This window comes from Oryx dammah, unplaced genomic scaffold, assembly GCF_014754425.2.
Source record: "Oryx dammah isolate SB20612 unplaced genomic scaffold, SCBI_Odam_1.1 HiC_scaffold_29, whole genome shotgun sequence".
NCBI classification, from domain to species: Eukaryota; Metazoa; Chordata; class Mammalia; order Artiodactyla; family Bovidae; genus Oryx; species Oryx dammah.
In genome coordinates, this window is record NW_024070213.1 from 36,681,090 (window position 1) to 36,707,900 (window position 26,811).

The following is a 26,811-nucleotide window of genomic DNA, read 5'->3' on the forward strand; positions in this document are numbered from 1 at the left end:
CGGAAAGATCCCCTGGAGAAGGAAATGGCAATCCACTCCAGTACTGTTGCCTGGAAAATCCCATGGACAGAGAAGCCTGGTAGGCTACAGTTCATGGGGTCACAAAGAGTCAAACACGACTGAGCGACTTCACTTTCACTTCCCCCCTTTCTAGGATTAATTCTCCTCTTATAAGTAACACAAGATCCTTATATGAGGTGCGATTTCTACTTGCGGTGTTCAAGTGGGAGAAGATGGGGAAGCAGTAACCTTGCTTAAGTGGTCCTCAGTTGGCCGGGGTCAGGGAGGTCAGAGGGTGGACAGAAAAGCCACCTCTGTAGGAAAATCCGAGCAAAAGCCACCAGACTTTTTGCCCAGAGGTAACATTCCAGGGTGGCTAGTCCCACCAAAATGAAGCCGGGAATGCAATGGCTGTTAGAAAATATTTTAAAGAAAAGCAGCTGATCTACGTTTATTGCGTCGTACTTCTTTTAATAGCACAAAGAGCACAGACCCTAGCAGTGCGCACACGCTCCTCTGCTTCGCAGCCCTGCACAACCTGCGGCCATCCAGCAGGCCCTTCCTCCTGCAAGATGGCTACTCCACGATGACCCTTCCGAGGAATCAGCCCGAGGTGCCACCTACGCGTCCAGAGACGGCCCGCGGGGCTCGGTCCCCACCCGAGACCCGAGGCCGGACTCGGTCGGATGCGCCACCCCACGCGTGATGTCTTTTTGACTCCCTAGACCTCGACTCATTTCATACCCTTCCTTCCACGCCCCTTTCTCTTGCGTTTCCTTCCCGCTGGTAAGGCGCGGTGGAAGGCAAGGCTTCCTCCCGTCCCCCGCTCGCGCGAAGCGGCGCTGCAGCCCCGGCGGGCAGCAGGGTCACGGAGCCCGGCGTGCAGGGGAGGACGCGGGGAGGCGCCTTCCCGGCTCCCGAGACTCGCCGCCTCCTGCCCTCCCTGAAAGCCGGAGCGCGGCGGTGGCGGCTGCGGCGGCTGCGGTCCCGCGGCCGGAAGTGGGAAGCCGCGGGGGGAGGAGGCTGCGGCTGGGGACTGGGATCCCCTCCCGGCTGACGGCCCGGGACGACCCGAGCGGGTAGCGCGCGCCGCCCCGGCCTTTTTAGGCGCGGACCGAGGCCGGAGGGGCGGGGGGGGGCGAGGCCGAGCCACCGCTCCCGGGACCGCCTCGGCCCGGAGAGGCTGGGCGGGGGCGGGCGGCCCCGCACCGCCGCCGCCTCCTCCCCGCGCTCCGCGGCCACCCCCGAACCCGGCGAGCGCGCAGAGCTGGCGGGAGCCCCCACCGCCCCTGGTCCCCCGGCCATGTCGGCCGACGAGATGGTGCAGATTCGCCTTGAGGACCGCTGCTACCCGGTGAGCAAGCGAAAGCTCATCGAGCAGAGCGACTACTTCCGCGCCCTCTACCGCTCCGGCATGCGGGAGTCCCTGAGCCCAGAGGCCGGGGGCCCCGAGGTGCAGCAGCTGCGCGGCCTCAGCGCCCCGGGCCTGCGCCTGGTGCTGGACTTCATCAACGCGGGCGGCGCCCGGGAGGGCTGGCTGCTGGGCCGGCGCGGGGAGCCGGGCGGCGGGGCCGAGGAGGAGGAGGAGGACATGGACGAGGCGAGCCTGCTATCTGAGCTGGTGGAGGCGGCCTCCTTCCTGCAGGTCACGTCCCTGCTGCAGCTGCTGCTGTCCCAGGTGCGGCTCACCAACTGCCTGGAGCTGTACCGCCTGGCGCAGGTGTACGGGCTCCCCGACCTGCAGGAGGCCTGCCTGCGTTTCATGGCTGTCCACTTCCACGAGGTGCTGTGCAAGCCCCAGTTCCACCTCCTGGGCTCTTCTCCTCCGGCCCCTGGGGATGTCAGCCTGAAGCAGAGGCTGAGAGAGGCCCGGATGACCGGGACTCCGGTCCTCGTGGCCCTGGGGGACTTCTTGGGGGGACCCCTGGCCCCTCACCCCTACCAAGGGGAGCCCCCGTCCATGCTCAGGTACGAGGAGATGACGGAGCGCTGGTTCCCGCTGGCCAACAACCTCCCTCCCGACCTGGTGAATGTCAGGGGGTACGGGGCTGCCATCCTGGACAACTACCTCTTCATCGTGGGCGGGTATAGGATCACCAGCCAGGAGATCTCCGCGGCGCATTCCTACAACCCCAGCACCAACGAGTGGCTCCAGGTGGCCTCCATGAACCAGAAGAGGTAAGCACCCAGCCAGCTACTGCGTTCCCGCACATCCGCCTGTTCCGGAAGCCATACCCCTCAGGTTGACTCCACTGGAGTCAACAGCAGTCACTGGAGGTGGTTCTGAGATGTGAATGGCTTGCTCGGGAGTGTTGTTGGCCTTGACTCTGGCAAAGTTCCCGATGAACTAAGAAATTGCAGAGAAGCAGAGGCCCCCACGGAGGTCAGCTCGCTAAGTGGTTTTCCTAGCAAGTATTTTGCCTTCAGACGAATTGCCTTTTTTTGGGTTTTCCTAGAAGGATACTTCCGAAGAAAACTTTATTTAATTTTGCTTTTATTTTTATTTTCTTTTAGGAACTAATCCTGATTATAATGACACACGGGGCAGTAACCTGTAACACTGATTTTGGATGTTCTTGTTGATGACTTTGAAGCTTACCAATCTGTGATCAGAAAATAATCGTTAGACTTCTACTAATATTAGCTGTCCAGGATTACCTTCCTTGTTTTTTATTCTCTTTTGCATCTCACTTTTCTTCCCAGACAGTCTTCATCATGGACCCAAGACTTGAGCCTGGCATTGGTCACCTGCAGACTTAGAACATGATCATCCACCCCAACCTTCTCCCTTCCCATCCTGCAGATCCCTCTCAACATGCACTTGGGTGACTTGAAGAAAGGAAAAGGAAGAAATCAGGGGCAGAAAGAGGGAACAGAGTCAGGGATGGAATAGGAAAACAAGGGCAAAGAGTATTACAGGAAGAAGTGTTAGAAAAAAAAGAAAAAACAATGGCAGAGCCCAGGATGGCCCAGAGCCATTCAGAAGTGGGGAGAAGAATCAATGTAACTCAAGAAAGGACAGGCATGCCCTTTCTTCTGGCCCATCTGTGTCCATCTCAAGCCCCCACCCCCCCACCGTGATTCCTGCCCTGAAGTGTGGAACAAGGAGTTGGGGAACTCACAACTGCGCAAAGAAAGTCTTAACAAGAATGAGAAGGTCATTACACAGATTTACTTGACTTAAGATGCCCCTCTAGGCTGAGTGGGGGAGGGTACACTGGCTTCATTTCTACCTTAATATAAAATTGAATTTGGAACGTGTTGTTTGTTTTCTCATGCTAAAAAATGAGTAGTTGTTCTAGAAAACATGGTAAAAGGGCAAAGAATGAAGAAGCAGGAAGACTGTCACTTTTCTCATCCAAGTACTAACCAGGCCTGACCCTGCTTAGCTTCCAGGATCACACATGTTCAGGGTAGTATGGCCATAGACAAATATCATTACTACCACTTCCTCCTGCGGGAGGCGATGACCATCTACAGGTTGGCATATTTTCTTCTATCCCCTCTCTAGTGCATTATCTACACTGCTGTATTGAAAACCTGATGTCACAGTGTTACTTTTAAATGGATTCTAAGAGTTTTTGTTGAAGCAAGCAAGGAACATGCAGTGGTGACAGAAGATGCTGAGACCAGGGTAGAAGGGCCAGCAGGCTGGCCCCTCTGCTCCCGTGTCTCCTGCTGTACATTTGGTGCTCAGCACACAAACCCAGCTCCACAGCTCTTAACACAGCACCTCACATGATTCTTTCTTCTCTCCAAATCTCTGGTAGTCTTTCTCTGCTACCCCTGCAGGAACTCCTTACTGTCCTCTTTAGGGAGGGGAAAAAAAAAGTATTCCAGTAATGCATGAATACATGCTTAGAAAAATTGCAACTGACATTCAAAAACCATGGAGTAAAACATAATGTGTATCTATAGACATATTGGAGAAGGAAATGGCAACCCACTCCAGTGTTCTTGCCTTGAGAATCCCAGGGACGGGGGAGCCTGGTGGGCTGCCGTCTATGGGGTCACACAGAGTCGGACATGACTGAAGTGACTTAGCAGCAGCAGCATAGACATATTAATGTAAATATATAAATACATAATATACATCACAAATGTATATTTATAAATATAGTAATGGTGGTTTACAGGGGAAAAAATATATATGCATTTACATGTTGGAGTATATATGCATCTTGTACATATTTTTACTGCAAAATTGTTTAGCTTATGCTGATTATTATGGCCCTTGGTATTTCCACTCTGAGAGTATTTTTTCTGTATCAGCGAATGTAGATCACCTCACTCTTGTTAATGGCTGTGCAGTATTCCAGCCTATGGATGCACAGTACTGTAATCAGTTCTTCCCTTATCATGAGCATTTATGTCACTTCTGTTGGCCGTTATAAAAATCCCATATTGAACATCTTCGAATATGTATGCCTATCTTAGTTGGTATACGTTAGCTCTATATGGCAAATGCCTGGAATCCCTGGATAGATGGAACAAAGTACACATGCATTTTCAAGTTTAGTAGCTCCTGCCAAATTTCTCATCAAAATTGATCTAATTACCTCTCTTAGCAACAGTGTTTCAGCTTGCCAGTTTCCTAAATTCTTGCCAAGATAAGACATTATGAACATTTTTTATCTTTACCATTATAATGGACAAAAACACTGGTGTGAATGTCTCTGCTTGGAGGAGAGCTTGTTTGTTTCATATGTTTATTGGCCATGTGTATATCTTTTATAAATGGCCTTTCCCAGTTTTTAAAAAATTGGCTTATCTTTTTTGTATTCATTTTAGAAATTCTCTTCTTGTATATAGATAATAACTCTGATCTATTAGGTAATGTTGCACATGTTTTTCATCTGCCTTTTTTTTTTTTTTTAAATCATAAAGGTCAAAAGTGAAATGCCCAGAAGTGACCAGGCAGGTAGAGCCAGTGAGTAGAGGGGTTTGGAAGGGTTATGGTGAACTGGAGAGTTACTGGGGCTGCTACTGCTGCTAAGTCGCTTCAGTCGTGTCTGACTCTGTGCGACCCCATAGACGGCAGCCCACCAGACTCCGCCGTCCCTGGGATTCTCCAGGAAAGAACACTGGAGTGGGTTACCATTTCCTTCTCCAATGCAGGAAAGTGAAGGTGAAGTCCCTGAGTCGTGTCCAACTCTCAGCGACCGCATGGACTGCAGCCTACCAGGCTCCTCCGTCCATGGAGTTTTCCAGGCAAGAGTACTGGAGTGGGGTGCCATTGCCTTCTCCGGGAGAGTTACTAATCCACCGCAAGAGAGCGCCACATCGCGACCACAGCTCTTATTGCCATAGGCGTGAGGAATGGTGTCGCCAGACATCTCAATTTTTAAATGTTGGCACCGTACTTGGAGAAGGCAATGGCACCCCACTCCAGTACTCTTGCCTGGAAAATCCTATGGACGGAAGAGCCTGGTAGGCTGCAGTCCATGGGGTCGCCAAGAGTCGGACATGACTGAGCAACTTCACTTTCACTTTTCACTTTCCTGCATTGGAGAAGGAAATGGCAACCCACTCCAGTGTTTTTGCCTGGAGAATCCCAGGGACGGTGGAGCCTGTTGGGCTGCTGTCTATGGGGTCGCATAGAGTCGGACACGACTGAAACGACGTAGCAGCAGCGGCACCGTACTCCATTTAAAAAGCAAGCAAGTCGACAACAACAAGGACTGGCCTTGTGATCCTCCAGTTTGGGGCTTCATGTTTATAGGGTATTTTTATAGGAAAGGGAACTTCCCTGGTGGCTCAGATGGTAAAACATCTGCCTACAATGTGGGAGACCCAGGTTCAATCCCTGGATCGGGAAGATCTCCTGGAGAAGGAAATGTCAACCCACTCCCGTATTCTTACTTGGAAAATCCCATGGAGGGAGGAGCCTGGTAGGTTACAGTCCATGGGGTCACAAAGAGTCAGACACGACTGAGCAACTTCACTTGCCTTTATAGGAAAAGCGTTTCAATATTTTGTAGTCAGTTTTGTCATCTGCGTCCTATGAGCTTTTTATCTTGCATAGGAAAGGCTTTCTACAAGGAAGACTTTTACTAGGCGAGCCCGCGTCTCTCTTGTGCTCTGTTACTTTTATAGTTTTGCCATTTTACATTTACATCTGAATATTTTGGGGGGGTTTATGTTATAACATGTTTCCTGAATGTTCAGTAGTTGTCTTGGTTCTTCACTGTGATTTGCTAAACCAGTTATCCTATGCTAATTTCCCTGTTTCCCATTGGGCAGTTTAGCCATTCCTATATTAATAACACATTTTTAAATTTTTGTAGCTTGGGAATCTATGTTATTGTCTTATAGCACAGAGACCCATTTGTTCTGTTTTAATTCTCTTGGTTATTCTTGGTACATTTTCTCCTTCAGATATACTTTAGAATCTTCTTGTCAAGTCCTGTTAGAATTTTGATTGGAATTGCGTTGTATCATAGGTTAATTTGAAGGAGGATTCACAGTTGTCTGATACTTTGCAGATGGAAAAATGGTTTGTTTTTCCACATATTTTGGGGGAGTTTTGGTCCTTCAGGAAAGGTTTCTTTTATTACCTTTGTGTGGTCTGTTTTTTGTTTGTTTGTTTGTTTGCTTGTTTTGTTGTTATATGTATTTTCAAGTTATTATTATTCTTTCTACACAGATACCTTTTTTCATTATATTTTTAGAATTGGGTACCATATTGGAATTTTAACCTTCTTTTCTCCTTCATACTTTGACTCAGATCTGACATACTCTCAACCAGGATTCCATCCCTGAACCCTCAACTGGACTAAGTGATGAAATGCCATGCTTTCTTTTCTAGCATACTCCTCACCCTGAATTGAAATTTTCTGTTTTTGCTTTTTTCTTTCTCTTCTGATTGGGACCTCTTGCTTATTCAATGCTTATGTATATTCAAACTGCTAACATGGTAAGCAATAAATGCTTTAAATGCATGGCTTTTTTTAAACTGTGGAATATATTTTACATTATTGTAATAAAAGTGAATGTATGTTTTGTTCTTTTAAAAATGTAACATTACAGTGAGTATTTTTATTTTGTAAGTCATTATAGTCATTTTAGTTACTTAGAATCACTGAAAAATAATAGTAAGTAACATTTAATTGAACATTTACTCTGTACTAGGTACTGTCTAGTACCTAGTACTCTGTACTACTGCTTTGTGTGTATCGTCTCACTTATTCTTCTCAAGGATCATATTAGGTCCCCATTTTACAGAAGCAGAGACTGAGGCACAGAAAGTAAATTGCTCAAGATGTGTAAAATGTGGAGTAGTGAAAGGGTTAGTGCTCAGTCATGCCTGACTCCTTGCGACCCCATGGACTGTAGCCCCCCAGACTTCTCTGAGCATGGGATTTTCCAGGCAAGAATACTGGAGTGGGTCGCCATTTCCTTCTTCATGGGATCTTCCCAATCCAGGGATTGAACCTGGGTCTCCTCTGCAGGCGGATTCTTTACTATCTGAGCCACCAGGGAAGCCCTACTTGGAGTTTGGTTACTCTACTTTTTAAAAAAATTGGTCAAGGTGTGTAAAAAATAGAGTAACCAAAATTTAAATATTCATTGACTCAATATAACCATTTAGAGCACTTACAAGTTTTGGCTTAATGACTGATAGTGACTGTCTTCATGAAAACCTTTAACTTTTCCTTTTAAAAATTATTTTCTTCCAAGAAATCGAGCTCAGATATTTCACGATCCTGGGTTGCTTCTCAGGATTTCCTCACGTGTGTCTCAGCCCTCACCACAGCCTCTGTGCCAGCCTCGTTCTGGTCACTGTTGAATAAATCACACGATGATATGGCTCTGCCCTGAAGGAGTTTATAGTTGAATTTAGATGATGAGACAAATAAAAGTGAAACCTGGAATGGAATTATTGCTGGATAATGTGTCCCACACAGGCTCCGGAAACACTGGAATTTAGGAGACTGGAAGAAACACTGGAAGAAACCTGGAGTAGAAAGGGCAGATTTTGACCCCTGGTTACACAGTGTTTCACATCTACCCCATTCACTTGCCTTTGCTGAGCTAACTGGACCATTGACAAAGGGTTCAAAGACAGAGCAGCCTACTTTCCATGGGGACTGAACAGTAAAATGATCCCATAATCTTAAATAACAAGGGACAGGTGGGAACTCAGACTCCCCTGGGACCGGGAGATTTATAAAGCCCTTTGCACCCTGGAGAAAATGATGTTAAATGACCAGTGGTGAACCAAAAAAGAAAAGGAGAAAAAAGAAACTTTTAGGATTGTGCTTTCTACTTGCAAATGGCAGTGAGTACACACCACTGCTGGAGGGGCTGCTCTGAAGTCCAAGCACACAATTCTGCCCAGGGGTCTGAACGTGGATTTGATGTCTGGAGTGGTCAGGATGCAACTCTGCGTGTGTAGATGCTGTATGCCCACAGACTTGCTTCCCTTCCTTGCTTTACTTTGTGATACCTTGCAGGAACTGGCACTGATGCAGCCATCAGTTGGTTAACTTCTCTATTTCTAGAGTTGTTTCTAGTCTCTTCTGTTGCCCTGTACCCTTGCTCTGAAATCAGAGTAGGGTTGTTTCGCATGTGAGTACAGCAAGGCTGGGAGAGAAACCTATCAAACAAGTCCTTGGCCTGGAAGGAATTACACTTGTCAGCTTTGGCTGTCCTCTTTCCTCTGAGCCAAAGTTTATTTTAGAACTTTTCTAGAGTAATGGAACCTTTGAGAAATTTTGTCCTCTATGGTAAATTGCAGTGGAGCCTCAGGACAGCATGAAGTAAAGTGTGTTAGTCACTCAGTCTTGTCCAACCCTGAGACCCCATGGAATTCTCCAGGCAAGAATACTGGAGTGGATGCCATTTCCTTATCCAGAGGATCATCCTGACCCAGGGATTGAATCCAGGTCTCCCGCATAGCAGGCAGATTCTTCACTGTCTGAGTCACCAGGAAAGCCCCATGAAGTAAAGAAAACCATATGTCTATTCGCCTCCTCCCCGCACCCAATATAATTTTGGCCAGCAGTTTAAATTGCTTTGCGTGTTAGGTTTTCTGAGAGATGGTTGGGAGTAGGGAGCAGGCATGACTACTTCTGTCTCCTAACCTTTCCTTCTCCCCTTACTGGTCCCCAGGGCACCCTACTACGTGGGGAAGTAGCATAGGGGAAGGAGGAGACAGAAGGCCCTAGTGGTCCACAGACTGCACCATCTTTCTCAGAGAGCTTGGGAAAGGACAGGAACAGGAGAAAGGAGCGAGCTTTTCTCTCCAAGTTTTACCCTAATAGTAACAGCTTTTCTAAGCAGCAGGACCTGCTGGTAGTTTACAGTTCTTGAGCTCTTACTCAGGGCTGCATGTTGTGGTCAACGCTTTAGAAGTCCTCCAGGGCCTCTGTAAGGTGGGCCTTACTGTTGGCTCCATTTTCCCCAAAAGGAAACTGAGGCACAGTGAGTTTCATTGGGTGGCACTCCCAGCCTCTCAGACCCCAATCATCCTGTGTAGCTATTACAGCTACAGTGGTTGTAGTAGCTCTTGTTCGTCTTTGATACCTGTGTGCTGGTGGTTAGCATAGTTCATGTTACTTAACTTTGAAGGATTTCAAGAGCTTTTAATTTCTTCTAAGTGAAGTAGAAACTAGATCATCATCTAATTTTTCTCACTTTCATTTCTATCCGCTGTTTAAGTCAAGTATGTAGCTACAGCAAATAATTATTTGATTTAAAAATCCTTTTTGCTTTCTGAATGGAGGATGTCAGGGATCAATATTAGGAAAAACCCTATAAAAGTGATAATTAAAATAATGGCTATCTTGGATGCATACCCCTACCCTGCAGGATGTGAAGAATGGAAGACTTACTTTCAGAAAACGGGAAAAGGCAAGAATTTATGGACATGAGGGTACTTTGTACAGAAATCCAGTACTTCGTGCTTTGTAGCCAGTGATGGCTGCAATTGCCCGATGAGAAACTAATCCTCCTGAGGTTAAGAAACGTGCAGAGACATGCAGGCAGTGATCTCTTTCTGTAGATTACCCTTCTTAACTCTTAACAATGTGCTGTTCTTCTCCCCCCTTCACAAGTGGGGAAACTGAGACTCAGATCGGGTGAGATTCAATGCCTTGTTCAAGGTCACAGAGCTGTTTAGCAGGGGAGCTGAGACTTCCCCATACAAGCCTGGGTTCATAATCCTTGGCCGTCTGCCTCTTCATCAAGTGGCCGGTGTTTGGGTGGCAATTTCATCATAAATTCAATATTGAAAGCTTTCTCTTTTCAAGTGAATTTGAGCATATTGGGGTCTGGAGAGATGGAGTTGTTTACTTTTAACTGCCTGTTACTTCAGCCTCAGAAAGAAGTCCCTCACATATTGTACAGGACAAATGATTATGCTGGAGGAATATCAAACACTGTTTTGATCTTACAACATTTACTATCTGTGTACCTTGGGGGACAAAAACAAATTGTGGGCTGCTAAAATTTAGTGCTTATTTACAAGCTTTATTTCCTTCGGTTCCCCAAATTTGAACACACAGAGAGGGCATCACGGTCAGATTTTAAGGACCACTGGCAGCAGGAAAGGTAAGCACCGTGAACCAGGGACCCCCCAGTAACTGCCACCCTGGTGAAGTCTGTTGGCAGGAAAAACTGAATGGCTGATTGGGTTTAATGGACAGTGTGAGGTTCTTGATGAAGAGTACTCTGTTCACTCTCTGATCTGAAAAACACAACTAAGCTAAAACTCATTTAAATGTAAACATTACAGTTCAGTTCAGTCGCTCAGTCGTGTCCGACACTTTGCGACCCCATGAATCGCAGCACGCCAGGCCTCCCTGTCCATCACCATCTCCTGGAGTTCACTCAGACTCACGTCCATCGAGTCAGTGATGGCATCCAACCATCTCATCCTCGGTCGTCCCCTTCTCCTGCCCCCAATCCCTCCCAGCATCAGAGTCTTTTCCAATGAGTCAACTCTTCGCATGAGGTGGCCAAAGTACTGGAGTTTCAGCTTTAGCATCATTCCTTCCAAAGAAATCCCAGGGTTGATCTCCTTCAGAATGGACTGGTTGGATCTCCTTGCAGTCCAAGGGACTCTCAAGAGTCTTCAACACCACAGTTCAAAAACATCAGTTCTTCGGTGCTCAGGCTTCTTCACAGTCCAACTTTCACATCCATACGTGACCACAGAAAAACCATAGCCTTGACTAGACGGACCTTAGTTGGCAAAGTAATGTCTCTGCTTTTGAATATACTATCTAGGTTGGTCATAACTTTTCTTCCAAGGAGTAAGCGTCTTTTAATTTCATGGCTGCAGTCACCATCTGCAGTGATTTTGGAGCCCCCAAAAATAAACTCTGACACTTTCTACTGTTTCCCCATCTATTTCCCATGAAGTGATGGGACCAGATGCCATGATCTTCGTTTTCTGAATGTTGAGCTTTAAGCCAACTTTTTCACTCTCCTCTTTCACTTTCATCAAGAGGCTTTTTAGCTCCTCTTCACTTTCTGCCATAAGAGTGGTGTCATCTGCATATCTGAGGTTATTGATATTTCTTCCGGCAATCTTGATTGCAGCTTGTGTTTCTTCCAGTCCAGCGTTTCTCATGATGTACTCTGCATATAAGTTAAATAAGCAGGGTGACAGTATACAGCCTTGACGTACTTCTTTTCCTACTTGGAACCATTCTGTTGTTCCATGTCCAGTTCTAACTGTTGCTTCCTGACCTGCATACAGGTTTCTCAAGAGGCAGGTTAGGTGGTCCGGTATTCCCATCTCTCTCAGAATTTTTCACAGTTTATTGTGATCCACACAATCAAAGGCTTTGGCATAGTCAATAAAGCAGAAATAGATGTTTTTCTGGAAATCTCTTGCTTTTTCCATGATCCAGCGGATGTTGGCAATTTGATCTCTGGTTCCTCTGCCTTTTCTAAAACCAGCTTGAACATCAGGGAGTTCACAGTTCAAGTATTGCTGAAGCCTGGCTTGGAGAATGTTGAGCATTACTTTACTAGCCTGTGAGATGAGTGCAATTGTGTGGTAGTTTGAGCATTCTTTGGCATTGCCTTTCTTTGGGATCGGAATGAAAACTGACCTTTTCCAGTCCTGTGGCCACTGCTGAGTTTTCCAAATTTGCTGGCATATTGAGTGCAGCACTTTAACAGCATCATCTTTCAGGATTTGAAACAGCTCAACTGGAATTCCATCGCCTCCACTAGCTTTGTTCATAGTGATGCTTTCTAAGGCCCACTTGACTTCACATTCCAAGATGTCTGGCTCTAGATGAGTGATTACATCATCATGATTATCTGGGTTGTGAAGATCTTTTTTGTACAGTTCTTCCGTGTATTCTTGCCACCTCTTCTTAATATCTTCTGCTTCTGTTAGGTCCATACCATTTCTGTCCTTTATCGAGCCCATCTTTGCATGAAATGTTCCCTTGGTATCTCTAATTTTCTTGAAGAGATCTCTAGTCTTTCCCATTCTGTTGTTTTCCTCTGTTTCTTTGCATTGATTGCTGAAGAAGGCTTTCTTATCTCTTCTTGCTATTCTTTGGAACTCTGCATTCAGATGCTTATATCTTTCCTTTTCTCCTTTGCTTTTCGCCTCTCTTCTTTTCACAGCTATTTGTAAGGCCTCCCCAGACAGCCATTTTGCTTTTTTGCATTTCTTTTCCATGGGGATGGTCTTCATCCCTGTCTCCTGTACAATGTCACGAACCTCATTCCATAGTTCATCAGGCACTCTATCTATCAGATCTAGGCCCTTAAATCTATTTCTCACTTCCACTGTATAATCATAAGGGATTTGATTTAGGTCATACCTGAATGGTCTAGTGGTTTTCCCTACTTTCTTCAATTTAAGTCTGAATTTGGCAATAAGGAATTCATGATCTGAGCCACAGTCAGCTCCTGGTCTTGTTTTTGTTGACTGTATAGAGCTTCTCCATCTTTGGCTGCAAAGAATATAATCAATCTGATTTCGGTGTTGACCATCTGGTGATGTCCATGTGTAGAGTCTTCTCTTGTGTTGTTGGAAGAGGGTGTTTGCTGTGACCAGTGCATTTTCTTGGTAAAACTATTTTAGTCTTTGCCCTGCTTCATTCCGTACTCCAAGGCCAAATTTTCCCGTTACTCCAGGTGTTTCTTGACTTCCTACTTTTGCATTCCAGTCCCCTATAATGAAAAGGACATCTTTTTTGGGTGTTAGTTCTAAAAGGTCTTGTAGGTCTTCACAGAACCGTTCAACTTCAGTTTCTTCAGCATTACTGGTTGGGGCATAGACTTGGATTACTGTGATATTGAATGGTTTGCCTTGGAGACGAACAGAGATCATTCTGTCGTTTTTGAGATTGCATCCAAGTACTGCATTTCGGACTCTTTTGTTGACCACGATGGCTACTCCATTTCTTCTGAGGGATTCCTGCCCACAGTAGTAGATATAATGGTCATCTGAGTTAAATTCACCCATTCCAGTCCATTTTAGTTCGCTGATTCCTAGAATGCCAATGTTCACTCTTGCCATCTCTTGTTTGACCACTTCCAATTTGCCTTGATTCATGGACCTGACATTCCAGGTTCCTATGCAGAATTGCTCTTTACAGCATTGGATCTTGTTTCTATCACCAGTCACATCCACAACTGAGTATTGTTTTTGCTTTGGCTCCATCCCTTCATTTTTTCTGGAGTTATTTCTCCACTCATCTCCAATAGCATATTGGGCACCTACCGACCTGGGGAGTTCCTCTTTCGGTATCCTATCATTTTGCCTTTTCATACTGTTCATGGTGTTCTCAAGGCAAGAATACTGAAGTGGCTTGCCATTCCCTTCTCCAGTGGACCACATTCTGTGAAAAAATCCTAGTTTTTTAGTAGGTGGCTATTACGAACATACGTTCTATATCATAATGTGTCATTGTTTATTAAACATCTGTCCAGCATGGCTACTTGTTCATTACCACTTTTTAGTCTACCCTCTTCCATGCTTTTTTCTATTTGAACATTTAGAGCCTCTGCACCCCCATTCTTTAGTAGGACATTGTTACTTTCGACAAAAGCATTGTGTTGGTACTTTCTGATATGCTGTGTGCTGTGGTTGTCTCCACCGCCCTGGGATGGGTGTGGCTGACACACTTGAGACGAAGGGCAGATAGCTGGTTATCGCCAGAGCAGGTCCAGAACCAGGTCTGCAGCCCTGTGCCGCTGCTCGTAGGAGTGCGAAGGTGAGACCGTTGCATGTATCACAGTCAGCTCACCCGGCACTTCCAAATGCTTATCCTTCCTGGCCTTCAAGGAGTCCATTAATCCCTGTACTACAGTGAAAGAAGTTAATTTTTTCTTTTCTATCCAAAAGTCATGAGACTTTTATTTAGTATCTGAAGCCAATAAGCAATGTAATTGTATTACTGAATATGAATCTTAAAAGCAATACATTTCTCTTTTTAAAATTGTTTACTTTTGTGACAGGTGAGCATTTGTTGATATCTGTTATTTGTTGAGATCAAATGCCAGATCAAAATATTTCTATTTAGTTCAGTGCTTACCTCCCTCTACTTTGTATGTTGCAAAGCAATGTAGAAGATGCCTTCATATGAGGATGGGTGAGCCACCTGCTTGAGTGAACTCATGGTAAATGGGTGTTTGGACCACCCTGTAGAAAACATATTGCATGTGCTTGTCTGTGTAGGCAGTGCTGATGTATACCTAGGATGGAGCCTACCCCCTGGGAGTAGAGATGGGCAAGGGAGTTGAGTGAGTACTTGCTCCCACTCTTGAGAGAGTATTGAGTTTATTTTTTAATCAATCTACTTATTATTGAAGTATAGTTGATTTACAGTGTTGTGAATTTTTTATTTCTGAGTGAAGTATTTTTTACAACTATATTATTTTTTGATTGGATACAGAGGTGTTGAGTTTAGCATATACAAAGTATCTTTGATTCTAGGTTTAAACTAAGCAAGATTAGTCCTTGTTAAGTTGAATTGCTTACCTTCAACAGCTAAAGTTTGGAGAATGCAGCATTCTTGTGGCTTCTTGGGGATGGGTGAAATCTTGGATGCTATTCCATCATTCCTCTGTCCCCAGGCATAGCAGCACCCCACTTGGAGAGCTCGTTTCCTTCAAATACCCAGCAGATTCCACACACAGCTTTAGCAGATTGTGCCATGGTCTTTTGAGTGATCAGAAGAACTGACTTTGTGGGCCTTTGTTTCTCTCTTGCAGGTCTAACTTCAAGCTTGTGGCTGTTAATTTCAAACTCTATGCCATTGGTGGGCAGGCCGTTTCTAATGTTGAGTGTTACAACCCTGAGCAGGATGCCTGGAATTTCGTGGCACCCTTACCAAACCCTCTGGCTGAGTTCTCTGCGTGTGAGTGTAAGGGGAAAATTTATGTCATTGGAGGATACACTACCAGAGGTAAGTGAAGGCCTGGAAAGTGGTCCTCCTCCATGTGAGCTTTGGCAGCCTGGGGGAGGACGGGAGGGGCCGGAGGAAGCCCTCTAGTGTACACCAGCCTGATGTTATGTATTGCTTACTGTATATTTACATATCTGGAAAAAAGAGCATCCTTTGGGACATCAAAGAGGTGTCCTTGATACCTTCGTATGAACATGAAAATTGCATGGTGTGGGGGGAGCTGTGAAGAAAACATGTATTTTCTTCTTCCTGCTCTGGAAATCCCACCCTGTAGTCAGCCATCCTGTGACTTGGCTGGATAACTCCTATCTTTCTCTTAAATGTACACTGAACCCGCCTTGTCTAACACTGGAATTTACCGCCAGTGCATCCTTGCAGGTCTTTCTTTTCACTTTCTCCCTTGTGTTTGGGCACAAACATATGGGATACAGATTCCAGAAATTCAGCTCCAGGCTGTTCAGCTATCATAGGAGGAACAAAAGCATGAAGAGTGTTCTTTCTTGACCAGCAGTGGGAGGTGGTTGTGCTGCTTATTAAACCATACATATGTGTTTTCTGGGCTTTCCTGGTGGCTCGGATGGTAAAGAATCTGCCTGCAATGGGGGAGACGTGGGTTCGATCCCTGGCTTGGGAAGATACCCTGGAGAAGGGAATGGCAAAACACTCCAGTATTCTTGCCTGGAGAATTCCATGGACAGAGGAGCCTGGCAGGCTACAGTCCATGGGGCTATAAAGAGGTGGACATGACTGAGTGACTACTGGGCTTCCCAGGTGGTTCTAGTAGTAAAGAACCCACCTGCAAATGCGAGAGACTTGAGACGTAGGTTTGATCCCTGGACCAGGAAGATCCCCTGGAGGAGGGCATGGCAATCCACTCCAGTATTCTCCTCACCTGGAGAATCCCATGGACAGAGAACCTGGTGGGCTACAGTCCATACAATTGTAAAGAGTCAGACACAACTGCAGTGACTTAGCATTCAGTATGCACATGTATTTTCTGCTTGGTTTGGTGGTCATTTTATAGTTAATGATTTGAAAATAACAAGCTTTTCCAGTAGGTTTTATGCTCCTGGTCTTAGTAGGGAGCATCTCACAGCTTGTAAAAAACATTTTTTTATTGGAGTATAATTGCCTGAAAGCTCAGTTGGTAAAGAATCCGCCTACAATGGCAGGAGACCCCAGTTCAATTCCTGGGTTGGAAGATCTGCTGGAGAAGGGATAGGCTACCCATTTCAGTATTCCCGGGCTTCCCTGGTGGCTCAGCTGGTAAAGAATCAGCCTGCAATGCGGGAGACCTGGGTTCGACCCCTGGGTTGGGAAGATCTCCTGGAGAAGGGAAAGGCTACCCACTCTAGTATTCTGGCCTGGAGAATGGCATGGACTGTGTAGTCCATGGAGTCAGACACGACTGGGCGACTTTCACTTTCATTAGTTGCCTTACAGTGCTGTGTTAGTTTCTCCTGTATAGCAAAGTGAATCAATTGTATGTTCACAAATATCCCCTTTTTTTCAGATTTCCTTCCCATTTAGGTCACCACAGAGCACAGGGTAGAGTTCCCTGTGCTATATGGTGCGTGCTCATTGGTTAACTATTTTATACAGTATCAGTAGTGTATATATGTCAATCTTAATCTCCCAATTCATCCCACCCCTTCTTCCCCCCTTGGTGTCCACATGTTCCTTTTTTCATGTCTATGTCTGTTTTGCAGAGAGGTTTTGTATTTCTGTTTTGCAGAGAGGTTCATCTGGACCATTTTTTCTAGATCCCCTATATGTTAGTATATGATATTTTCCTCTTTCTGACTTACTTCACTCTGTATGACAGTCTCTAGGTCCAACCTCATCTCTGCAAATGGCATGATTTCATTGCCTTTTATGGCTGAGTAATATTCCATTGTATATATGTACCACATCTTCTTTATCCATTCATCTACTGATGGATATTTACGTTGCATCCATGTCTTGGCTGTTGTAAATACTGCTGCAATAAACACGGGGGTGCATGTGTCTTTTGGAATTTGTCTTCCGGAATTTGAAAACCATGTGTCTTATGGTTTTCTCTGGGTATACACCTAGAAGTGGGATTACTTGGTCAGATGGTAGTTCTATTTTCAGTTTTTTAAGAAAGCTCCATACTGTTCTCCATAGTGGCTGTATCAATTTACATTCCCACCAACAGTATAAGAGGGTTTCCTTTTCTCCACAAAAGTAAATGACCAGCATTTATTTTTCATAGCTTTTTTGATGATGGTCATTCTGACTCATGTGAGGCGACATTATATTGTAGTTTTGATGGCATTTCTCTAGCAGAGAAGTTGAGTGTCTTTTCATGTGCCTCTTGGCCAACTGTTTGTCTTCTTTGGATCCTCTTCTGTCTCTTACAAGGACACACTTCTTGGATTTAGAGCCGCCTGGGTTATCCAGAGGATGGTCTCTTCTTTAGATCCTTAACTAAAGTTACATCTGTGGAGATCCTTTTTCCCAAAAAAGTGACATTCAAAGGTTCTGGGGGTTAGAAGATGAACATATCTATCCAGGGGCCACCGTTACCTGCTGTAGGTGGTGTTTTTATTTATAGATTTAAGGATGGTGACGTGGTAAGAAAGTGCATGGGGGGCAGTGAGGTTTTTCTTTTTCACACCAAGTTTTTATCACTTGTCCCTTGTGACTCTCCACTGATGATAAGATATCCTTCCACTTTTCCTTTACAAATAATTGAAAGAAAATGAAACCTAGCAGTCACTTCTTTCACTTCAGCATTGGTGTTCAGGTTACAGTGGTCAACTTTATAGACTTAACTAAGCCATAGACCCCAGAGAATTCCTGTGTGTGCATACATACCCCTGTGTGTATCTGTGTGTCTTCTCTCCGAGGAAAGTAAATACAGTTATTTACTTTTGCACATTTCTAAGAATTCTGATTCCTCCCTAGATTTTGTGACACAGAATGTGCCCTGTGGGCTGACCCAATGCACACACAGCCCTTGGTTTCTCTTCTACCCCAGAGTCGGGAAGCCCTGACAGGCAGCACTGTAACCCAAAGACGACTCCACTGGTAGATTTCCTAGTTTTTCCATGACCCTGGCTGAGCAAATGTTCTTTAGATTTGACCTGGAAAACCCTTGCTTCTGTGTTTTCTAGTTTCACAGGCCACTACTAATGTGCCTTCTTCACTTGGGCCACCCACTGTGATCCCTGACCCGGCTTCCCTGAGCCAAATCCCCATGACAAGATGGTTAGATGACGTGGATGGATGGCTGTTTGTGCAAGGGCTGAAAATGAGTTTTCTACGATGAGAGGGCAGGCAGCTCCTTGTCCTCTGAAGCCCCCTCCTCCTCTGCTTGGGCTCATCCCGGCACTTCCTAATAGTTCCTTGTCTTTAAAATAAGACATCATAATTGCCATGAAAAAAAAAATCAGGAATTGAAGTTGGGTTTTTAACCTACTCACTTAAGTCAGGTGATACTTTTAAAATTTAGTAAGGGATAATTCATCATTTTTATGATAACTGTTTGATTATTTTAGTTCTTTGGCCAGCACTGAAGAAATGAAATTCAATAGAAAGTAGTAGTAACCACTAAAGGGAAGAGGGGTGATTTGTTAAATGTCAGCATCAACTCTCAATGTAAATGCAAAAAGATCATTCCACCAACTCAAACATCATTCCACCAACTCAAACATCATCATGGCCTGAGCCCTTGTTGGGTGAGGAGAGAAAACATTTACAGAAGACCTGGAAGGACCTTCAAACCTGGACCTGAGAAATAAATACACTGACGCTTGGCCAGAATAAGTCCTTTATTCATAGGATGGAGAACCAGGTTACTCAGGAGTACTTGTTGGTAGATTAGTAACCAGACTCTCTAGTGCTGTCTCCTAGAATGTCCCCTTATCCCCTGTGTCCTCGTCAAGGCACTCAACTTGTAGCAGAGAGCACGGTGGAGCTTTAATTACAGCCCTCTGTGGGTGGGTCCTTCTCTCAGGAGGAAGTACTGCTCCCAGTCTCTGCAGTGATCAAAAGGCTGCGGCTTTCGTTGAACGTCAGTTCCCAAGCTGACCTGTCTCTTTACACTGATGTTGTTGTTTAAAAAACAACAAACAGAAAGTTCATTCTTTCGGATAATTCAGAGAATTTTTAATTTTTTTTTTTTTTTTTTTGCTGAGGCGAAAATATTCCATTTATTCTTCCCTTGAGGAAAGAAAGAATAAAAGAACAATTTTTAAAAAAAAGAAAAAGGAAACTAGATATTTTCAATTTCACAAGCATTTCTCAAAGAGACTAGGCAACATTTTTCCTTGAAACAGGTATTAATTGAAAATGATGTTAGGGTGGTCTTTCGTCTACCATCCAATTATATCCACCCAATAATTAACCATCTCAGGACTTCTGGTGGTTCAGTGATTAAGACTTCTCATTCCAGCATAGGGGGTGTGAGTGCAATCCCATATGCCTCAGGGCCAAAAAATCACAAAACATAAAATAGAAGTAATATTGTAATAAGTTCAATAAAGACTTTAAAAAATGGTCCATGTTAAAAACAAATGTATATGGAACCATCTCTTGTGAAATGGGCAAGGGGAGGGGAAAGAGCCGTTGTCAGCACATCTCTGGTGTTACAGTTGGGAAACAGAATTGCCAAGCGATTCTGGCTTAAAGGCCAGAGGTCGGATTTTTTTTCTTGCATCTCTCTGTCGTGCAGCTCTGCTTCCTTTCCGTTAGACGGCTCCAGAGATCCCGCTCAGCTCACTTGGCTTGTTTCGTAGAATCTGTTGTCAAGAATAGATCCTCCTGGGGCTCAGCCTGTCACTTGCATTAGGCAGCCACTCGTTCTGTTAGGTACTGATGGGGGCTCTCTGAGGCTCGGGATCTTCCTACACTGGCCTGATGGTTCTCCAAGGTGCAGGGGACCCAGGGAGGAGCAGGTGCTCTGTCACAGCGGCTCATCTCCCTGGCCCGACCGGCTCTGAGAGCCAGCCCGGGAGGCACGTGCCTGAATGCCAGCCCAGCGGGGAGGATTCTGCACGGATCTCCTCCCAGCCATTTCCCAAACTCTTTTCCCAACTTCGGCTTTCCGGAAGCAGTTTGGCCTCTGTGTGAGGCAGTCATTCAGGCGGAGGCAGGCGTGCACGTCCAGCCGGGCGGCTGGTGGCGCTCCCCCTGGTGGTGTCCTCACGCGGCTCCTCTCTGCCTTTCAGACCGGAACCTGAACATCTTGCAGTACTGCCCCTCCGCCGACCTCTGGACTCTTTTCGAAACGTGCGACGTGCACATCCGCAAGCAGCAGATGGTGTCGGTGGAGGAGACCATCTACATCGTGGGGGGCTGTCTGCACGAGCTGGGGCCCACACGAAGGGGCAGCCAGAGCGAGGACATGCTCACCGTGCAGTCCTACAACACCGCCACCCGCCAGTGGCTCTACCTCAAGGAGAACACGTCCAAGTCGGGCCTTAACCTGACGTGCGCGCTGCACAACGACGGCATCTACATCATGAGCAGAGACGTGACCCTGTCCACCAGCCTGGAGCACCGGGTTTTCCTCAAGTACAATATCTTCTCAGATAGCTGGGAAGCCTTCAGGCGTTTCCCAGCTTTCGGACACAATTTGCTGGTCTCTTCTCTTTATCTGCCCAATAAAACAGAAACCTGACTGAATTGACCTAGAATTGAAACAGAAACCTGGGTTCAAGGCCAGAAAACCCAACTGTCCAATTTCCAGAGAGACTGATTTTCAAAGGGAAAATGTGAGTTTTAGGTCATTTATACAGAAGCTGTAAATAAGCTTACTTGAACTAATTACTTGAAAACTTGTGAGAAAAAAGAGACCAACTTTATTATTTTTTTAATTATTGATTTTTAAATTATGGGAGCAAATCCACGATAATGTTTTTTGTACAAATGTGATACCCTTGGGCCAATGTCTGAAACTGATCTTCAAAAAGAAGATTCATTGTGCCTGTTTAGTAAAGGGCCAAAGTCAAAATTGGTAAGAATGCTAAAGATGATTTTTAAATCTGTTTTATTTAGGTCACTTGAAATATCACTGATACCTTAAGTGAGAGGTTTTTTTGTTGTTGTTATTAATTTACTTGACAAACATGAATATTAACGCTGTCTTTCTCTCCTGGTCACAACCACATATGTTGCAGTATGTTTAAACTAGGGTTCTGTGTTCATTTATTTTATTTGCACATGACTTTCCAGGAAACTTACACTAGTGGAACCAACACCCAGTCCTCCCCAAAACCTGTGTAACAACGTTCTCAGCTATTTTTCAAGTCTTTTTTTTTTTTTTTTTTAACAGTTATAAATGCTGAGTAAATAGGCCGGTATAACTTCTTACTTCATTTATGTAGCAGATTGCAGATTTGTGTGGTCAGATAGGTTATATTGCTAGGCATTCTGTATTTCTTAAAAAAGAGGATATATTGTTTAAAAGAATGGATCTCTATATTTTTTAAATTGAGTCTTAAATGGGAAGGGAAGGAAGCACCAAATAAGAGAAAAAAAAATGCCTTTGAAAGTTACTTTTATCAAATGTATTTGACCTAGTTCTTTAAGTTTGAAAGTGAAACTTTATACTTAGGTCAGACACCTTTCAGATTTAATCTTGGCTTTTTAATTCATGCTTTGCTTTTGTGGGGTAAGGTGAGGACAGCTTTGAAACATTTGTGCTAGAGAGAGGGAAAGAAGCCCCTAGAGATGGAGTAGCATCTGCCTGGACTTCTGAAATTTGGTAAGGTGCTCTATTTGCCTTGGGTGGTAAATCAAGTGGAACCCAGCTCAAGCAGTTGTTTGTTTACAGTAAGTAGTTAACAATGAATAAAAATCTTCTGCCAGTCATAGATCAGCATTTCTTTAAAAATATACAGGCATCTCTTGGATATACTGTAGTTCAGTGCCAGACCACTGCAATAAAGCAAATTGAAAGGATTTTCAGGTTTCCCAGTGCATGTAATGGTTATGTTTACACTATACTATATAGTCCATTAAGTGTGCAGTAGTATTATGTCTTAAAAAAATGTCCGTACCTTAATTTTAAAAATACGATTATTATTAAATACTGCTAACCATTATACCTGACAAAGTGGGGTTGCCACAAATCTTCAATTTGTAAACAGTGTATTAATCTGCAAAGTATAGTAAAGTGAAGCACCATAAAATGAGTTATGCCTGTATATACACATGTAAAGCAATTTTATTTCCACTGAAAAACATTTTCTGAAGTCCTCTGATTTTTTTGCAGTGGAATAACTTTAAACTGTGAGCTGGATCCTTTCATTCTGTCCTAACATTCCAGTTTCGGCGTGCCTCACTTTAAGAAGGTCCTGTAGAAAAACAAAAACTGTTAGGGCAAATTCATGCATTCAGCACGCTTACTGATGCCTCCAGTATGCATTCACTGGGCAGGACACAGAGGAGTCGATGACCTTAACAGGCTTCAGTTTATGCAAGGAGTCACTACAGGGTTTCTTCACAACTATGACCTCCTAGTATATTTAAAATAAGGGTCTGGCTGTAAAAAATTCTAGTTGTACAGCTTTTCAGGAATACTTCTATTAGGTAAAATGAGGTAAGTCTTTACTGTGGACATGGAGATAGATCTTTGTGTCTTGTTACCAAATAATCTTATCAACAACAATATTGAAGGGTTTCTAAGCCATATCCATTTATTCTCAAATACTTAGCCTTCTTTTTCTTTTTTTTAAAAGAACAAACTCTGAACTGAATTTTTATTGGGAATAGTACTTTAATAATAGATTTATATTAATTTATATTCATTATAGAATTGAATTTCCAGTGACCAGTAATTCATTACATATATTTAAAAATCTAATTTATTATAGATAGTGTTAACTTGTGTTACTATAGATCTTAGCGTCTTTAAGGCTTAACCTTATATATTCCTAAGATTATAGCCAGTTGAATTAATTCTGGACAAACAGTTGGAGACTAGCTCGTAAATACGCACATTATAAGAAATACAAAATTTCCTGCCAACCAGTTCTCTTCTTGATTACATTCTTTGGGTCTATTTTCCTCCTGCCAACAATTAGATTCTTTGACCAAGTGAAGGCATACTCTCAACCACAAAGCTCTTTTTATAAACCAAGTTTTATGTGTGTGTATGTGCATCTATGTGTGTGTGTAACAAGTATGCACGCACACACACAGGCGTCTGGCATATTAAGCTCTAAGATACGCAGACTCTAACAAGACTTCCTCGGGGCTGCCAGCAGTACTTAGGCAAAACAGAAAGTGCGGCAGGAGAGATCTGTGGATTTGGGACTTCCTTCCTGCTGTACACATTAGCTGTGTTGATGTTTTGAGAGTAATGTTAGTTTAGCCTCATGCCCTCACCAGTGCCAATGTTGTACTGAAGACTCTACCTATGATGAAGGCAATGTTGCTTGAAAGTCTCCCTTTATTTCCTCTTTCTCCAACTGCTTTCTCATTTTCAGAGATGCTTCTGAGGGGTGCTGCCCTCCCACTGTGGAGAGGGGAGTTACTGGGAAGACCTGAGTGCCGGCCACCTTGCCAGAAGCACCCTATTTCACTGAGCATGGTCTGAGTGTGAATTGTTAGAGGGAGGTTATTGGTTCTCCCGTCATTCCTTCTGGCTTTCTTTTCTGCATCCTTAGTTTCTGAGGCCCCTCCCTTTAAACATTTGTCTGATGAATGTATAGGAGTTGATTATTTCAACTATATTTGTTAAATCTTAACAGTGAAGTACTGAGAAGGTTATGGATACTAGTAAGAAACAAGTAGATTAGGATTAAGCATGAATACCAAAGAGAATTTAACTCTGCCATTTTTAAAAAAAACCAAAATCCTAAGTAATTCCAAATGCCTTAGATGTCAATTAAAATTGTTCTGAGATGGACAAAACTCTCTACTGGGAGAGTAATCAAATAAATGCCTGTTCTCTTTCGATAAACCATTACTCTTTGAGCGTTGTGAATGCTGTGTTTTCAGATTGCTAGGTAAAGTCATGACCCTATGTGTTTGGCTGCACAGGTAAATCGAGTGTGAAGGCTTTGCTGGTCCTGGTCGACTAGCACTTAATAAGCAGTGGCTTAATGCAGAGCACTTGAGAGACGACATAGCAACAGAAAGGGAATACGGATGAGTCCTTCATTGGATGCCTTTCTTCTAGACTAGGGCTGGGGAAGATGAAACACTATGCCACCATTCTTTCAAGGTGGCGTGACGAGTGAGCAGCACTTTTTGCCTCTGTGGCAGAAATTGGTCTTAAAAATCCATGTCATTAATGCTTCCAGGCATCTATTACCAGCCCATCAGAGTGAGTTGAGGTCTCTTTGTCATCCCTGCCTTAGGCAGAGGAGTGAATGAATTACATGAGTAGACACCACCCAGAATGGCTGTGAAAGCAGTGAACTGATTCAGCTGTTTTCTGGTTTCCCAAAATACATATTAAATCTCTATCATGTGCAAGAAAGTGCTAAGAAGTGGAGAGAGAGACATAAGTAAGCCACCATCCCTAGCCTTGAAGACCTTGCAGCCTTGTGAAAATGTTTGCCGTGACCGTCTTAGACTGTCTGGAAGATGCCCGCTTTCATCAGGTGCACCAGGGAGTGTTGCATTCCTGCATCTTCAGTCCTGGCCCCAATCTGGCCCCTACCTTACGATTGACTAGCAATCATCCTACTAGCTGATTCATACCGGCTATACACTCAATTTAAACATCACATCCTCTGGTTTTTCTTTTCTTTTTCACCGTATGCTCTTTTCTCACTACTTTCCATAGTCTTCTCCGTACTTCATTTTCCTGAGAAGGGTGATATGAGATTGGCTTTATTTAAAAATACTTAGTAGGCACCATGTCTCATGGAGCTGAGAGCTCAGCAGCTTGATCCCATGAGAATGATGAGCAAAGCCAGGGAGGCAGGTATTGGGAGAGAAGCCAGCTGTTCACGTGCGTGTTTATACCTATGCCTTTAACACACTTCAATAAAAAATATTGATAAAGAAATGGACATCTAGATACTAGTCCTGACTGAGAGTCAGTTGATTTCTGCCTTTGTGATAACTATTAAAGGGTATATTTCATTCACATAAGTGTATTTTTTTTTTCCATTTTCTGGTGTTAACTTAGGAACACAATATAAAATACACACCAATTGACACAGACTGAGTTTAGCACTTAACATAACCAGTTTTACCCATTCATTCCTGTAGGAGACAGATTAAATGTAAAAGATGGTCAATTTTGAGTTGCAAAAGGGTGCTGAAATGACTTTGATGGGGTTGGCTGGTGCTTTGCCAAGTGGATGTCAGAGTTTATTACTAGTAAAGAAAAGGAAAATGTAATTTGCATTATGCTGTTTTTCTAAAAAAACAATAGAGACTCTTTAGATGTCTCTACAATGTTTTCATATCTAGTGGTCATTTTAGAAAAAAAAGATAATCTATAGAATGAATAGTTATGTTTTGTTATGATTGAAACTTTCTTGGTTAAAATGGTTGTATTGTGTCTTCAATTTCCAGTGTGGCTTAAAATGTAAACATTCACATGATTCATTTAAATACAATGATGCCTATGAAGCACTCACTCAAACAGCATTCCTTTCGTGCTTAGAACTACAGAAGAAAATCTCTTTAAATAAAATAGTTCTAAATTGGTGTTTGTTGTCCGTTAAGTACCAGCTGTGTACTCAGGGCTGATCAGGGCTGGGAGGAGGAATCAGCTGTCTGTCAGTGGGAACTCCTGAAGGCCAGATTAACCTGTGAGCCAGTTAATAGAGGAAGAACCACGTGGAGTGTCTTATGAAAACTGTTAATGTTTGAAGAAGATGGATCTGGGAGGAGGAGCTCTGAGTCCTTACAATTCTAAATAAGAGTGAAGTCAAAATCCCATAGCTTACCAATTATTGCTCCTCACGATCTGTTCCTCCCTTGTTTTCTACCATTTCCCACTGTTTTAAACACCTCTTGCTCTAGGAAAACTAAAGCAAACACATAGTTCTGTTTCTATTGTGTCAGCTATGACACAGTCTGTGAGGCTTAGAAAGGGCTGGGGGTAAGTGTCCAAAAATAGAGTTCAGTTACTAGATGATATCCATCCATGGATATCCATCTTCCTCTTTTCATTCTTTTGGCTGCACTGCAAGGCAGGTGAGATGTTAGTTCTCTGACAAGGGATTGAACTATGGGAGCCCTGCAGTGGAATCATGGAGTCCTAACCACTAGACCACCAGGGATGTCCCCTGTGTCCATCTTCATCTATCCTTTGGTTGCTTGACCTGTGAGAACAAGTCTTCTCATAAAGTTTTAAGAGTGATCCAACTTGAAATATACTACTACCCCCATTAAAAACCAAAGACACACCCATCTTTTTCCTAACAGAAACAAAGATCAGATCTAGCTACTGCATCCAAGGTGACATCTCAGTTCACGGAGTCCCAAG

General features: G+C 44.0%; 1 protein-coding gene across 1 annotated transcript; it reads left to right on the plus strand.

The window, feature by feature from the left end:
- The first annotated feature begins 214 nt into the window (after positions 1-214).
- KLHL42 (kelch like family member 42) lies at positions 215-26,028 on the plus strand. Its single transcript, XM_040234616.1, has 3 exons — positions 215-2,178; positions 15,193-15,386; positions 20,582-26,028. The coding sequence occupies exons 1-3, from the start codon at positions 1,304-1,306 to the stop codon at positions 21,031-21,033; spliced, it is 1,521 nt and encodes a 506-aa protein (XP_040090550.1). The 5' UTR covers positions 215-1,303; the 3' UTR covers positions 21,034-26,028.
- Positions 26,029-26,811: the final 783 nt, after the last annotated feature.